At 45.6% G+C, this 15903-nt stretch overlaps 1 protein-coding gene across 1 annotated transcript in view; it reads right to left on the minus strand.

Annotated features, from left to right (window-relative positions):
* TMTC1 (transmembrane O-mannosyltransferase targeting cadherins 1) overlaps positions 1 to 15903 on the minus strand; it is a gene marked incomplete at its 5' end in the record, with an annotated part of 146260 nt that overhangs the window by 38406 nt on the left and 91951 nt on the right. Inside the window, 2 exons of the mRNA XM_082308520.1 lie at positions 85 to 198; positions 8326 to 8490. Coding sequence (XP_082164646.1) covers positions 85 to 198; positions 8326 to 8490 — 279 coding nt within the window. The remainder of the gene's footprint in view (positions 1 to 84; positions 199 to 8325; positions 8491 to 15903) is intronic.

Below are 15903 nucleotides of genomic sequence, written 5' to 3' on the forward strand. Positions count from 1 at the left end.
GCCCCATGCCCGGCAGGGAAGGGCTGGGCTAACGGCAGGCTGCACCACACAGCCGGAGCCCCGCCGGGCCCTCAAGGGACTTACTTGAGAGCAGTTTTGTAGTGGTAGATCGCCTCAACGTTACGGCCCTGGTCTTTCAGAAAATTGGCATAGTTGTAGTGCACCTTGGCGTTGTGGGGCAGGGTCTTCACTCCTGAGCTGCGAAGAGGAACAGAAGCAGGACAGTGTTAGCAGCCAAGTTACCCCACCTTCCCGAGGTCCACCTTCTTCTCACGATCCCTTTTTCTGAAAAGTTTGCTTTTTGAGTGCCTTGTCACCTCCTGTGCACTCATGCCAACACAACTCATGCTTGCCCCACGCACTGGCATACCACATGCCCCAGGTGGACATAAATATATGGCAGCAGTTCAACTCGTCCTGGCCACTGGCACTGCGGGCACCTCTAGCACCAATACTGCAACACTCCCTGTGGCCAGATGCTGTCGTATTTCAAAATCTGAATGATTAAATTGAAAGACCCTAAAAAGGCTAATATTTAGATGGGAAAGTATGTAGTACTTTCTATAATATAGCCATAACAGGCTCCCTGCTTAAACTTGAGTGTCACAAAGCACCTTATGAAAATCTTGATTTAAATCTGTTGGCTGGAGGTACCAGAAAGAAGGTACCTTTTCCATATGCGTCAGCCACTAGAGGGGACACGTAGCATACTCCGAGTACCCAGCCAGCACGTATGCACCACTTAGCGCTGTGCAGAGTATGGCCAGGAGGTGAGGGCTAATGGGACTCTCGCCCTTAGCTGGCAAGTCATACGCTCTCACGTTATGACTGTGGGCGTGTGGCTGCACAGCCACCCCACCCCTCCCCGTCAGCCCCCCTGCCACGTAGAGTGGACTCAACATTTGGAATTAATAATGAGGGCACAAAGACAAAAGGAGAAGAGCAAGCACATGCTTATTTACTTAATTGAGAGCACAGAAAGCAAGGTACAGGTACACCTTGCGCAGCTAGAGGAAATGCCATTTCAAGGTTAAAGAGAGAAAGAAATCACAGGAGCACATACGCCACGGAAACACTTCTCCTGCAAGAATCCAGAGAAGTCGGTACTCCATTTAATGGGGGAATCCTTTCCAGCACATAAACAGGGGCTCTCAAAGGTAATGGGAAACAAGGATGGATGAATCTGTTCACGTAAAAGCAGACAAAGCGCTGTTTCTTGCTCGCAAGCAGATCCCTGCCAGCTGCTGTGTTTTCTCCCCTACTTCAGGTAGGAAAAGCAGGGATTAGGGATTTCCCAAGTCTTGCTGCTTCGCCTCGTCTGTCTCTCCTGTTTAACTTCGGTGGGCATGGAAGTTGATCATGATGAGACAGGGTCACACAGAGGCCCTTCACTGGGGTGCACACCCTCTCCCGTGGGGAGAACACACCCACAGCTGCGGAAACCCTTTGTCGGGGATTTCTTTGTAAAACCGCGCTGGACAATCATAGTGGCAAATCCGATATCTTTTTGGTTATCTGCAGCCAGTGGTATCAAGCATCACTAATGCCTACCTGTGGGAGCATCCAAAGCTTCATGGCTGCCTTACAGAGTTCAGCACAACACAGCCACAGTTTTCCTACTGAAATTAAAAATACACCTTGCATTTGGATTCCTAATCATCAGGTATTTCGAAATTACTTACTGGGAGCACTACAGGAGTAAGACATTTTGTGACTAATCGCTGAATTAAATCAGTTAATTGATGCTATTCTTAAGAGAATGATTTTCTATATTAGTTTTCACAAAGATATACTGCACCAGCAGCAAGTAATGTGTGACTGCTATGGCTGTGTTAATTTCCATTGGCCTTGGGAGCTATTAACTACACACTTACAACCTCTGGGCATTACTGGAATATTAATTCTTATACAGAGAGGGTTTCATTACATCAGCGCCAGAGTTACAGGCAGAGACAGGGACAGACACTCAAAACCGCTGCTATCTCAGAGCTATGTGCAATGAGTTGCTGGCTCTGCTGTAGCCCCTGCTGAAACAGAGCAAACTGAGTTAATGGTGAGGAGTACATTACATATGCACAAGTACTTCGGTTCTAATGAGATACGGTTTTAACAGTAGGATGAATATGTTTAAATATTTTAATTCTGGACTGTTTCCCTTTAAGTAGAATTTATGATTAATCCTGCTGGTCCCATTTATTAAAACATCACTAATAAAGCTTCTTTCATCTGCGTGCTTCTGCTGGGGTGGGGGTGACATAGGAAAGACAGAAATCGGTTTGGGTTCTTACGATACTCTCCTCTGCATCACACCGCTCGCACTCCCTGACCTATTTATTCTCCTTGCACGGGCGGGGAGGGGGGTGCTCCATTTTGCAAATGCACGTAGCAATGACTGAGGCTGCTTGGAGTCTCTGCGCTGTGCAGGGAGTAGCAAACGCAGCGCCGGACTGGGAGACTTTAGGCAAACACTCCTGTTAATTGATTCTTGACCAGCCGAGAACACTGTTTGCTCGTTGACAGAGGAAACAATAATGACCATAATGAAAGCCAAGCGGGAAAGGGTGGAGTATAAATAACAAAGCAGGACACAATGTTTTTCCATTTCTGCTTCCCACAAGCCCCCAGTCTCACAATTTCAATCTAATTTTCCAACGTGCTTTTCCAAACTCTCCTATTTCCCTCTTCCCCAGCCCAGCACGCACGTGCCCTTCTTAAAACCTATGGCACCAATCTGACTCCAGCCAGAAACAAGCCCACCGAGATCGGACGTCACTTCTCCGGAGGATTTCCTTTCCTTTTGACTTCTACGACAGCAGTATGCAACATAAATGGAAAATAAAGAATAGGCAAACCCTTTCACGTAACACTTCCTCTCCATGGAAAGGCAAAAGCCTATTAGCTGTAAATCAGGGAAATAAAGTACCACTGGTATTTTCTAACCTCAAATACCACTGTTACTCAAATCCCACTTCAGCTGGGAAAAGTCTCCTGTGATCCCCTCTGTTGTCTTCCTAAGTGCATGTTCTGCTCTGCAAAGCGACTGGGTGCAGGGCAGAGGCTTCCCTGCTTTTCTGTGATTTCCATATGAAAAGTGCTCCGTTTTCAAGGAAAGGTGGCCACTCCTGCCTCAGCAGGAGCCCTGGGAGACCGATGGGATCTCCTCTGCTTTGGGAATCATTATCACCAATAAAAGTTCTCTACAGCAAATTATTCTCTGGATGACACAAACAACCGCTTTCCTTGGCCTCCTACCCTTGTATTGATTTCACAGATATCAATGTTAGGCCATATTAAACTGTTCTATAGAAGATGCACAAAATGCAATAGGACTTGCTTTCCTCACCTGAGCCAGCTTTCAGAATTAACAAAATAACACAGCAGTAAATGTCACCTTTGGGGCTGGGTTGGTTTTTGCAAATTACTGAAGTCAGCAGACCTGGCTTGGGAGGCAAAAACTGCTGACAAAGAAAGTGCCACTTTTATACAGTTCCTTTGCTGGTTACAACTGCGTTTCCAGGCACTGTCACAAACGTGGGCAGCGCACGCAGATGCTTTCCAGGAGCAAGAGGAAACGTGGCAGCTTGACAAACCCTGCAAAGGTCAGTACAGCGGAGGCAGAGGTTAGCCCACAGCCCTCACCTCCCTCTCCCTGGCTTCAGACATTAACACTGACCGCGGTTAGAGCCTGACCTCCTGGCCTGTGCGTTTGTTCTATAGGGTAGTTCCTTAAATATTTAAGAAATAAACCCTCCCTGCCCACCTGCCAATACAGTAAGACAAACTGCTTAGGGCTTCTAGAGATCTGTTGGAATAATATGCCTCAAATATCTAGACCTCTATATATTTGGCCAATTCTTATACTTGTGGTTCATTTGCTTCTCATTTAGTCTTTGCACATATGTTTGTGCACCTACGTGTCGATGCATCATTTCTTCGGACAGCAGCATCCTCCCCCACACTGCTCCTTTCAGCCAGGACCTGGCGGGATTTCTGCATCCAGAAAACTTGGCCCCTGGGCTGGAGACTGAGAGTCAGGGTGGCCCAGAGATGGCAACAGTGCTGCCACACAATGTCAAAGCAGGGTAAGCCTTGAGAATGGAACAAAATGGGGTACAAGCACAAAACTGGTAACATGCTGAGTATATAAACATCTCCTGGACCAGCACAAAGAAAGCATGTATAACAGAACAGGTCTCAGCCAAGGGAACTTGAAGAAACACATCCAAGCAAATGGAGGAATGGAAAGTAGAGGTGAAGGGGAAAAAAGTAAGAGGAGGGAAAAAGCAGTAATTAATTAAAGCAGCAACTGGAGAAAGAAGAATGAAGAACTAGGAATGGGAGTAAAAATTCTCTCAGCATATACTTCTTAAAAAAAAAAAAAAAAGTCAACACACACAGAGACTACCAAGTAGGTTGATTTATGTCTCCTTTCCCACATCTATATATTTGCTCTGTTTCCTTATTATATTCCCTCATACTTCTTTAGTGTTCCTTATCTCCTCATCCTGCTCTGTCCTTTCTAATTTATTGCTGTTGCACACACATCTATCCACTTCTCCCTCTCCTCATCAGCCTATATATAGCCTCCCTCCTTCTGCCCCAAAGAGGAGATCTCTCACTCCTGGGATGACATTATCTTCTTGCTATACTATTCTTCTTTTGCATTTCCTTCCCATCAAGAAGAGGAGTCCTACCATATTACAGGCTTATGTGAGATGTATAATGCCTATCAAAGAAGATCTTAAGAAGGACAACAAAATGGCCAATATAGTTAAACAGCATAGTAAAGAAGGCTATGAGAAATGAGAAACACCCTTTAAAAAGTGAATGTCACAGCTACAGAAGAAAAAAGCAAAAGAGTATAAACTTCAGCAAGTTAAACATAAACCATAATTAGGCAGACCAAAAGAGATTTAAGGAAAGACTTGCTAAAGCCATCAAAGCTAATAATGGAATGCATCAGATATAGGAAATGTGCCAAAGGTCCCCCCTAAGGCAAATACATGATGGAGGTCTGAAAGTAGGGCTTGAAGAAGAAAAGGCCACGACAGAAAAGCTAAACGGATTATCTGCACCAGTGCTCACTGCAGGGGAACTGAAGGAGGTTGCCACACGGGAGCCTTTCCTTACAGGGGCAAGTCCAAAGCACTGTCTCAAACCAAAGTGGCAGTAAAAGAGACTTTAAAACAAATCAACACCAAGAACAATTATAAATCCATTGGGCCTGGTAGTATGCATCCAAAGGAAATCAAACATGAAGCTGCTATTAGCTGCAGTATGTAACCTATCGTTTAAATGAGGCTCAGCACTAGAGAAATGGGAGGTGACGAACATGATGTCATTTGGCTCCAGGGGAGGGATCTGGGGGGCAACAGACCAGCAAGTCTGATTTTCACTCCAGGTAATTTGGGGAAAACCATAATAAAGACTAGTTCTAGCAAATTTCCAAATAACTAGAATCCAGCAGAGAAGAATTAACCTTGTATTTTGCAGAAAGAAGTTAGGTGGACAGATCTGTTGTTCTTTGATGGACTCAACAGGTACGTGGTACTGAAACTATGGAAATGTTTTATGAAAATCCAAACATAGCCCAGTCAGTCACAATCACATACATCAATGTTGTCCACCTGAATGTTCAAAAAGGCTTTTGATAAAATCCCTCACTAAAGACTTCCAATTTCTTAAAGGCATCATGGAGTAAGAGGGAAGGTCCTCTTGTGAATCAATACCTCGTTGAAAGACAGCAAGCAAAGAGCATGAGCGCGAGAACAGTTTTTGTAGAGGACGACACCAAGCAGGGTTCCCAAGGGACATGCACTGGCATCTGAGTTGCTTCACATGTTCACAAAGGATCAGGAAAAGGGAGCAAACGGAGGTGACGCATTTGCTGATGACACCGATGTGAATCACACTGCAGGAATTAAAGCTAACTACAAAGAGTTGCAGAAGGATCTCACGGTATTGAAGGCTGGGCAAGAAGATGGCAGATGAAATGCAATTCTGGTACAGGCACAACTATCAGAGAGTGTGTACACACACACTCTAAGTCTGCATAAATCTGCGCACAGATTGATGTCTATGAATCAGACACTTCTACTCACAACAAATATCTTGGAGTTCATGTGCACAGTGCTGTGAAAATATCACCCAGTGCTTAGGAGAGGTCAAAAAAGGCAAGTGGAAGATCAGGACTTAGTAGAAGAGAACAAAAACAAGAAAGCAGTCCTATGTTACTGTGCTGCACATATCTCTTGAAAAGTGATTCTGGCCTCCTTCTCAAAAGGACAGATTAGAGTTTGAAAGCATCCAGTGAAAACTGACAAGCAGGATCAGAAACGTAGAAAGCTTCCATATGGGGAGAGTTCAAAACCAGCAGACTCCAGCATGAAAAAGAGACAGCCTTGGGCGAGGGCATGGGGGAAGAGGCATGGATGGCAGAGGAAAAGTGATGAGCTGATGGTTACTCACTACTTATTCAGCACACCAAACAAGATGATCAGCCAGAAGGCTCACAGCACACAGAAGGGAAATCTTAGTGTGCACACTGTAAAATTTAACAACAGAGCCCAGCACTCAGGATGCTGTAGAGCCAAAACTATAAATAGATCGAAAAAGCAGTCAGAGACATTAATGGAAGAAAAGCCCATCAGTGGCTGTTAAAAGCAAAAAAAGCAAGTAACTCCTGACTCAGGAAGTCTTTAAACTGCAGATTACTGCAAGCTGGGAAAGGACTGGAGAGAAGCATCACTGTTGCTGGCCCTGTTCTTACATTGCTTTTCTAGGCATTTGCTGCTGATTGCTCTCAGGGGCAGGCCATGATACAAGGTGACCCAGCAGGAGCACATGTATGTTCTTGCCTTCTCCTCAAAAGCCCAGGGCAGATCTCTCTCCTGGAATTGTCCCCAAAAGACCTGAGCTGAAGAGTGAGCCAGCTCAACCCAAGGCACCAAGCCCTGCATACTAACCTGGGCAACACCAAATCCCTACCTTGAGACAAGGTGTATTAGCTCCAGCTCAGTGCTGCATCGAAGCAGTGGCGTGGTTGCTGAATTTGAGCTGGCTTGTAGCTAGCCAATCCTGCTTTGAACAGAGGCAGGATGGACAGAAGTCCATCTGCGTCCAGCTAAGCAGACATGACTTTAGCCTTCTCTTCTGTGACAGACCCCCTGGCACCTCATATCATCCCAAGAGTGCTCCTTAGTGGGAGGAGATGTCCTCCTGTCATCCACTCCAGTTCGACTTCATCGCTCTTAAACATGGGCGACCATAACTGTATGCAACGTGATACCAGATGATGCCTGCAACTCAGCATATGGAATTGCCATCTTCCCCCCCTCCCCCCTTTCAGCAAGAGAGTCATCAAACTTGGAAATGTGTCCAGCTTTCCTCCGAGTGGCCACCGTTAGCCAGAAGGGTTTGGACTGGAGGTGTGCTTCACAGGGATCGCTGTGTGAGCCCAGAGCGGTCACCATGGCTGCTGTTGTTTGAGCAGCAAACAGCATTGCAGGGAGACGGGCAATGAATCATGTTGGAGTGAAGAAATCCCTATTCCAGATTTTTTTTTTTTTAAAAATCCCACTAACAGAGCTCCAACTACTTCAATAGTGTTTCCTGAAGACCGAAGGGTACACAAAAAATAATTTCATACTCTTTAGTACTGCATAAATTAAACTTTGCTCTGGCCAATAAGTTAGAAAATAAAGCTAAGGAACCCATGTGCAGATCACCTGCATTTCTGCAATTACTTCACAATTAGACAACTGCTGAAAGCAGCTGGAGGCAAACGCAATACATTTGCTAGCAAAACACAAAATGAAACGGTCTGTTTCAGTGCAAAAAAATATATAAATGAGGTTGTAAAGAGAGCTGTTTGGCAAGGAGTAATCAAATAAAATGAAATATGGTACATTAAGTTTGGCACTTCATGGCATTTCATTTTTGTCATTAAGAACATCGCTAAAGAAAATTCAATATATTCAATAGCGTTACTATGGTGTTCTAGAGGGTTACAATGAACTTTTGCTAAGTCTTTAAAAAGGAAAGTGTTACATTATTGGTAAATCTACAGAACTGAAGTTATTTAAAAACAGTGTGTCTTAAAAATGTGATTGCCAGAACCAAAGTTTGTGCATAAACATATAAAGTGCTGACACTGGTTTTTGCACAGTTGTCAGCAAACAGAAAGTAGGTGTTATTTTATAATAATCAAAATGTTAATCACAGCAGTGCATCAATAGCAGGACTTGGCTAAAGAAAACTATTCCATGTAACAAACTTATTTTAAACAATACAAAAATGCCAGTATTCTCCCGCGATCACTCATACCTGAAAAGGGATTCTCGTGACAGCCAGATTTCGTTCTGTTTCACGGTCTTCCAAGAGAAGAGCAGCAGCAGTAAAACAAAGAGGGTCAGAACAGTAATCCTCCACTTATTTAACCACGTAGACAGTTTTTTTAGACCGTGAACAAAAAGGATGCAGTACCCCATACTGGAAAACAGAAAAAAGGGAAAGGTACCAGAAGTTATATTCCAGCTCTCTGGTTTATGTGCAAGACCATTCAGTCTTGCATTTATTACACAATTACAGGGGGTTTTGGACTAATTATATTTTCCAGGCTAACAAACTCCAATTCAACAGCAGCTTTCCTCAATTCACTACACAATTTCCAAATTAATCTAAATAATAGACCCGGATGCCAGAAGTACAGTAGCGTACATAATACCACCCAGCACAACAGCAGCTTATACCAGCCCACGGAAGGCAGCTGCTTTTCTGAACAACAAGCTAAAAAAGCATCGTGTAATAACAGTAATACTGAGCACTACTGGAGCAGCGTGGAAGCGAAAAGCATTTTAACACAGGGAAGCCTCTAAACAACCCCAGCGGTGGCCACTATTAATTCCAGTTTACAAATCGCGAAGCTGAGGCGGGAGACCGAGTGTTGTAGCCAACGCCGCAGCAGGAGCGGGTGGCAGAGGCCACATCAAAAGGCAGGAGATACTGCCTGGGTATTGCACGCCTACATCAGGGCCAGCCCGTCCCTTCCAGCGCCCGGTCCAGAACAGCCGAGATGAGTTAGCAGAGCTTCCTCACTGCCCTTCCATGAAACCACACACGGTCTTCTCCAGCGCCCAGCCTCCCAGCACTTTCATGGCTCTCCGCGCATAACTACCGAGGCATTTTCTGTGAAGTAAGCTTCATTTTGAACTGAAGTCTTATTCCTGTATGATTCCTTTAAATCAATACAGTAATTATTTACCTTAATTCAAGTGTTATGTTAATTCTTCCAACGATGCCCCTCTGAGTTGGAAATGAAGTGCTTTCAGTTGCTGTACTTAGTACGCACTAATTCTGCTCGGCATTTTTAGAAAGGAATTTCAGTTCCTATTGCCTGAGGAATTTCATTAGCTGATCTACAACTCTCCTATGCAGTTACTTAGCACCTGATTTAGTTTTAGACTTAAAAGCTATCTTAGCCCAGGCAGCTCCCCCTGAAGAAAAAAGGGAGCAGAAGGATCTGGAATAACACTTGAGGTCCACCAATACACGGGGACAAAAGAGCAGCCCTCTTGAGACACTGGCACACCTTGAACACCAGCTGAATCCCACACTTGAACGCAGGCAGGCTGCAGGCAGAGAGCTCACCACACCAGCCCGCGCTCCAGCCGGAGATCTACAGGCTTTCCTGGCCTGTACGGAGACGGCTGAGCACCTTCCCGGTGAGACTGCTACAAGGTAAGAAAAACTACGAACACAGTTCCCCTGTCATAGGTGACCTTGCAAGTAAGCACACAATATGGCAAGACAATCTGGAAATCAGAAAAACGTCCCATCTTTGAGGATCTGTGAGCGTGCTTCTCAGCACGGTTTCTCTGCCCTCTTGGAGGGCTGGGCATATTGCTATTGCCTGGACTTCCCAAGGATGGAGAAGGACAATAATTCTTGCTTTTACTGAGGAAAAAAGTGCCTCTGTTGTACATACTGATCAGCACCAGGCAGTGGTACTGTCTCTGGCACAGTACAGGTGCCGTATAGGACACTGAGAGAGGTATAGACATAGGGGACAATTCCAGAGACAACATCAGACCTGGCGATCATTCAAAACTTCTTCATTGTTGTTTTAGAGTTCTCCCATTTTTCAGAAGCGGGTATCAGTTGGTTTTTTTTTTTTTTCCACTTAACTATGCTTGCGTTTTCCTGCAACACATTTCTTATGGCACTTGCACTGTTTTTTTCCATGAATTCTTTTGCACACATATGTTTATTGCACCTACATTAACTGCAAGCAGACATTTAGAGCTACAAACCGAGATGCTGGTGCCAAACAATTCAGCCTTTATAGCTATTGAACCCTACTTTAAAACCTCTGAAAAGCTAATCTCGGTAATAAGCCCTCCCTTTCCAATCAGAAATGCCTCAAAACCTGCAGACGGTTTTCACTCTGCTCTTTTGCCTTTCAGCAATTTCATCCTTCCCTTGGAATTAATTATCTGACATAAACATTATTTAATTGCTTTAGCACAAGGCTGTTTTCAAAGGAATTTCCCTACACCTTCACATTTTCAAGAACAGGCCTTTTCTAACAGAATCATGAATGTGTCCAGAAAACAAAAAATGCAAACGTCAGTGTCTTGGTATTTATGTCAAACCCTGCCCCAGCTGTTGGGAATTTCTGCCTTAGCAGCAGCACTCAGTCTGCTTGTCCGGGGCACAGCCAGCACCGCATTACAGCTTATACAGCCACTGGAAAGGTGCTGCTTCCAGGGGTTATTCTCAAACATCTGCAGTGCATTGCCACAACAGTTACAGAGAGATGCTGGGTGCTACAGAGGAGTCGGGGTTCATCTCAAACTGCAGCTCCCATCCCAGCTGCAGTAGCAATGACACAGTGTAGGTATGTAGCAGCGCCCAGCTCCACATTGCACTTGCCATCGTGGGCTCCCAAAGCACTTTGTAAGGGAGGTCTGCTGCAATCTCCCTCTTACAGAGCAGGAACCTGAAGCATGGCAATAAAGTGATTTGCTCTGCTGACAGGGGACTGGCAAACAAGGCAACGAAGCTGCAGTCCAGGGCTCTACCCACAGCACAGGGGAGTACGCAATGGAAACCAGGGTATCTTGCTGGAAAGCCCCCAGGCCTCCCTGAGAGATGAACAGGTAAGTAAGCCAAAGGCAGGCCCTACATCCACACTCGGCAAGGCAGCAAGGCTACAGGATTCAGCAGTAAGTATGAATACAGAGGGGAATGGGTTCCCAAATGGCTGCTGGAAGGGAATCGCATAGCTGACGTACCAGAATCCCAAACCACAAAGCTGCTAAGGGTAAGGTTAAAGGAGTGATGCTAAAGAGGGCAGGGTTGAAGAATGATTTACACTTTAGTAAGATAGAGATAACTGTGACAACATTAGGACTGAGTTGTAGTTGTGCCACAATTATGGCCTAACTAGCCTACAGTCAATGTACCCGCACTATAAAGTGCGCAGGAACCCAAAAGAAAGGAAAAGAAGGAAAAGGATCAGAAAGCATGAAGTAGGCGAATACTTTTATTTTCAGAACCTGGTAAGTTTGGCTTAAAACTTCAGACAATTTCCTGCCACAGATCATCAAAGAAAGGCTGGGGAGGACACGCCCACAGTATCTTGTCAGGGACCTTTCAGTGCAGATGTCAGGTAGAGCCGCATCTTTTTCCATGTTTTTTTTATGACATGGTCATTTCAAGCCCATCCCCTGGCTGAGGGCGGATGTTACATTCCCAGCTGCAGGTCTTTTGCAGGCCAAGGACTCCCAGAAGCACGGAAAGCACTCGCGTGCCCCTTGCCATCAGGAAAGCATGTGCGTTTGTGATTTCATGCCACAAATTGTTTGCAGAACAACAACTCCCTGCAGCATCCCCAAAGCTATTATCCTTAGTAATTTTTGCATATCTCTTTACATGTCTACCTGAAGGCCAAATAATTATGGTGAAATCAGGGCAAATCCAGACCCCTCCTCCAGATCCTGTGGTCTGCTCTAAACAAAACAAAACAAGCGTCCAGGCCAAGGTATTAACCATCTGTCAAAAACCATAATTATATTACTAGTTTCCTAGTCCCAAAAATGCATAATCCCTCATACTCTACAACACACTTGTTTCACACTAGACTCAACAGTCCCAGTACAGAAATTAGCTTTAGTACAGAGACCATGAAGTTTTGAACCAGTAAAGCATCAAGCTTGCTAAGATGGAGTTGCTGCAGCGGCAACATGCCCCAACAGTTGCTGGGCCTGGAGAGGCCCCCCCCCGCCCCCCGCAGTGCTTCACCTATGGGATGCAAGTTCATCCCATTTCCCTTCTTCCCAACCTCATGAGGCTTCCGATAAGCCGTCTGAAGCTGTGCTGAGCTTTAGTGAGTTGGCAGCAGCCCAGGCACTGGTGCCGTGGTGGGAAGAGCCCATACAGGTGAGACTGCACTTATCTAATTAAAGTAACTTGCCTGGTGTCTCTAAGACACTTCCTTTGTGGTTAACTCTACCACGACCCTGCCATCACCTACAAACACAGAGAACATTTCAAATACATTAGCTTTTCTTCTCAGAGTGACGGGGGACTCAACTCCATATCAAACGTTAGCGCTGGCTCCCCAGCAAATCAAATTTTACTCACTCACATTTACAGAAAAAAATGAAAATGTCTCAAAAGGACCCTTCATCAAAGACCTATTTGCCACTTGAAAAACTTCCTCTTAAGTATTACATTCCAGACATCTCCACAGCTATCTCCATGGGTATTGAGGCTGTAGGGTTGTGGGTTTGGGGTTTGTTTGGTTTTTTTGTTAACTCTAGCATTTCCTAGGGAGGGGAAGGGAGGGGACCGTTTCTCCTAAAGGGCTTTTCTCTTGGCATTGTCATCCCCTGTCATGCAAGCACTTTTCTGAAATACTTTGTAGCAAAAACAAAACAATGGGAAATAAGCAAAATCCCCAACCCACTGTTATTTTTTTAAGTCCATTTTCCACTGGATTACTTAAAACTGCTAAGCTTTTTTTTTTTTTTTCTTCTATAGGATAAGCAACAGCCTGCTACAGCAACTGTTCCCCGCTGTGAAAAGTACATACCAGCTTGGTCGCCGGAGTCAGATGCAAAGCAGGACCTGAGGAACAGCCTGACAGGTTAACACGGTAATAGTTTTTCCATGGGCTCACAATGAGCACACATGTTACAGGAGAACCTGTGGCTTCAGAAATTCAATGATGCTGCAGGAGAGCTCAGCAAATGGACCAACAGGCCAATGGTTTCATGATTCCTCACGTTTCAGACTCCTGCAGTACTAAAGTGTTACCTTAGGCACATCCTGAATTGCAGAGCGGGCAGGGCTGCACCCAGCAGGCAAACCCCCTGTGCCATTGCCATGTGCTTCTGGCAGATCGCATGCAGGGAGCTGTGCAATGACAGATTTTCATCTGTAATTTCCGTGGCCTGTTAATATCGTTCCACCTGCAAGGAAGTGAAGTGAGAGGAGGCACAAGCAGATGGGAACGAGGTGGCACACAGACCCCGTTTCCCATGGTGTGCTACGTGCATTGCCTGATTAAAACAAGAGCCAAAACAGCAGATACTTAATATTTGCAAACACTTCTTGGGTAATTAGATCACAAATTCAACCTTTTCTTTGGCCATTATGGTGCCCTTCCTAAGGTGAGGCTGTTACTGATGATGCTTACACACAGCTCCTCTCTCCCTCTATGGATCAGGTTTCTCACTTTTTAGTAAAAGTCAGGAATGGCTTTGCTGCATTTGGCTCTTGGCAATGGCACCTAATCAGAGACACGTGTGGTTTGTGCCGCAGCCCAAGATTATCAAGATGTTCTGCTACAGCAATCTGCCTGCATCGGAAACCGTCTTACCTCCTCCAGAAACTGCTTGGAGACCTACTGCTTCAGAAAGCTCCCAAAAACTTAGGCATGTTCTAGTCAGGCCTCTTACTGTATTTTCCGAGTTGCGACTTTGTACAGCGCAGGTTTCCACTCCACGGAGGAGCGTGTGAGCAGAGCAGGCTGAGCGCTGCAGTTCTGAGGCACCGTGCAAGAGGGAACCTGCCCGGCCACCAGCGCTGCAGCCCCAGCCTTTTCTAACTCACCCAGGTAGGGCTGTAAGCTCAGGAGTTAAAAGGGTGGGAGAAACTATGCAGAAAAGATGCCTTCCTCACACTTTTCAATGGTTATTTTGGGGATGTCAAATCTTGTGAAGTAGTTGTGTTTTTTTGTTTTTTTTTTAAACTGATTTAATCTCAACTACACACATGTAAACTTGGAGTAAATCCACTGATTTCATCAAAGCAGTTACTCCAGATTTCAGAGCTCAGCCTAGATAAGAATCCAGATGCATACGTACATACATATCAGTTAGGAAAAGAGTTGCCTATAAGCAGCCTGTCAAAGCACGGAAGAAATACTGCCCTGTTCAGGGGCTGCTAATGCAACAAAAGGGATTATCTCAAAACTATACTGAGACCAGAAAATGCACTTGGCTTTGACATTTCACCCCGGAGGCTCTTTCTGGGCTGCAAACCTCCTTCTTGATTTCCAGCACTTATTTAAGATGACTCCCTTTCCCTCCATAAAAAACTAACCCTCACTTTCAAGCTGCTCTGAAGCAAGTTTAACCCTTGCGTGCATGACTTAAACTAAGTGCACACTCTGCTGCTGCTGCCCTTCAGAGAGCGGGGAGCACAGCCTTGAGAAAGACTGTGTCTGCTGCCAGGTCCAAATGCTGAACACAAACATTTGATTCTTTCGGTTTTATAGCTCCCCACAAGCTTCCTAGCCCCAGTCCTACACATATGTTACCTGGCATGACATGCTTTTCGTGCTCCCAGTCCGAGCCGCTCCAGCTCTGCAGCCTGAGCTGAGGAAACACACTGAGAGTAAGAGCCAAAGTCAGCTGAAATGCAGCTTGCAGGCAGGGCTGTTGCTGCAGGGGGAAAAAGGCAGTTCATCCCTCTTAAACTCTTAGGCTCTGCTCACGCTTCTCTAATGGGGAGTAATTCATTGCAAAAAGCACACTTGGCATGCCATGTAGGCTGCTCCTGCCTCACTACGCAGCAGTCAGATGCAGAAGGGAGCGCTGGCAAAAGCAAGCATGGCCAGGGTGGCTCTTTCTGCCCCAAAAAGCACTCTTGGGCATGGAGCTCCAGCGGTGAGCAGTGCTGGCAGGGTAGCAAAGATGGTGTTTTATGAAAATTGTCAAGTTTTCCAAGGCTGGAGCTGGTTTGGGCCAGGATAAAATCTGGACTTTTAAAAAATGTTTTCATCTGGAAAAATAGTGGATTTGTATGTGTGTGTTAGTTTGCACCCAGGTCACCCAGAACAGCCAGAAACTGGCTGGGTTTGGGGCAACTGGAGTTGGGGCACTCCCTGCGATCTGGATCACGCGGATTCAAACCGCTGCGCCAGGTCAGGCTGAGAGCTGGGGATGCAGTAAGTGAGTGCTCTGAGTTTGGGGTCCCCAAAATTCTCCAGCCATCAAAGCTCAAGTGCTGATCTGGAATAACCACACTCCACTGGTCCAAATGTATTCCAGAAATTTTGAGAAGTCTACTTTGTACTGCCATGCTTACTGCTGGATCAAGATTTTCTCTCACAGCTGGTACAAGGCTAGCCTAAATTCAGCAACTTAAAGGCTGGCTAATTTGACAGGAGTGCAAGCATGGGCCTAGATCAGGTCTGGATCAAGCTGCCACCACCGAGTGATCCAGCAGGGTGTAAATCCAGCACTAACAATCCTGGAAAAACGCTGCTGTGTGGCAGATGGACCTTGATGTCCCAACTCTCAGATGAGCATCCGCCCCAAAGAGGCAATTCTGGGTCACATCCATCCAACTGTCCATTTCTGCTGTCCATGTCCTTTTGACTGTAAATTCCAT

This window comes from Platalea leucorodia (assembly GCF_965183815.1).
Source record: "Platalea leucorodia genome assembly, chromosome: 4".
NCBI classification, from domain to species: domain Eukaryota; kingdom Metazoa; phylum Chordata; class Aves; order Pelecaniformes; family Threskiornithidae; genus Platalea; species Platalea leucorodia.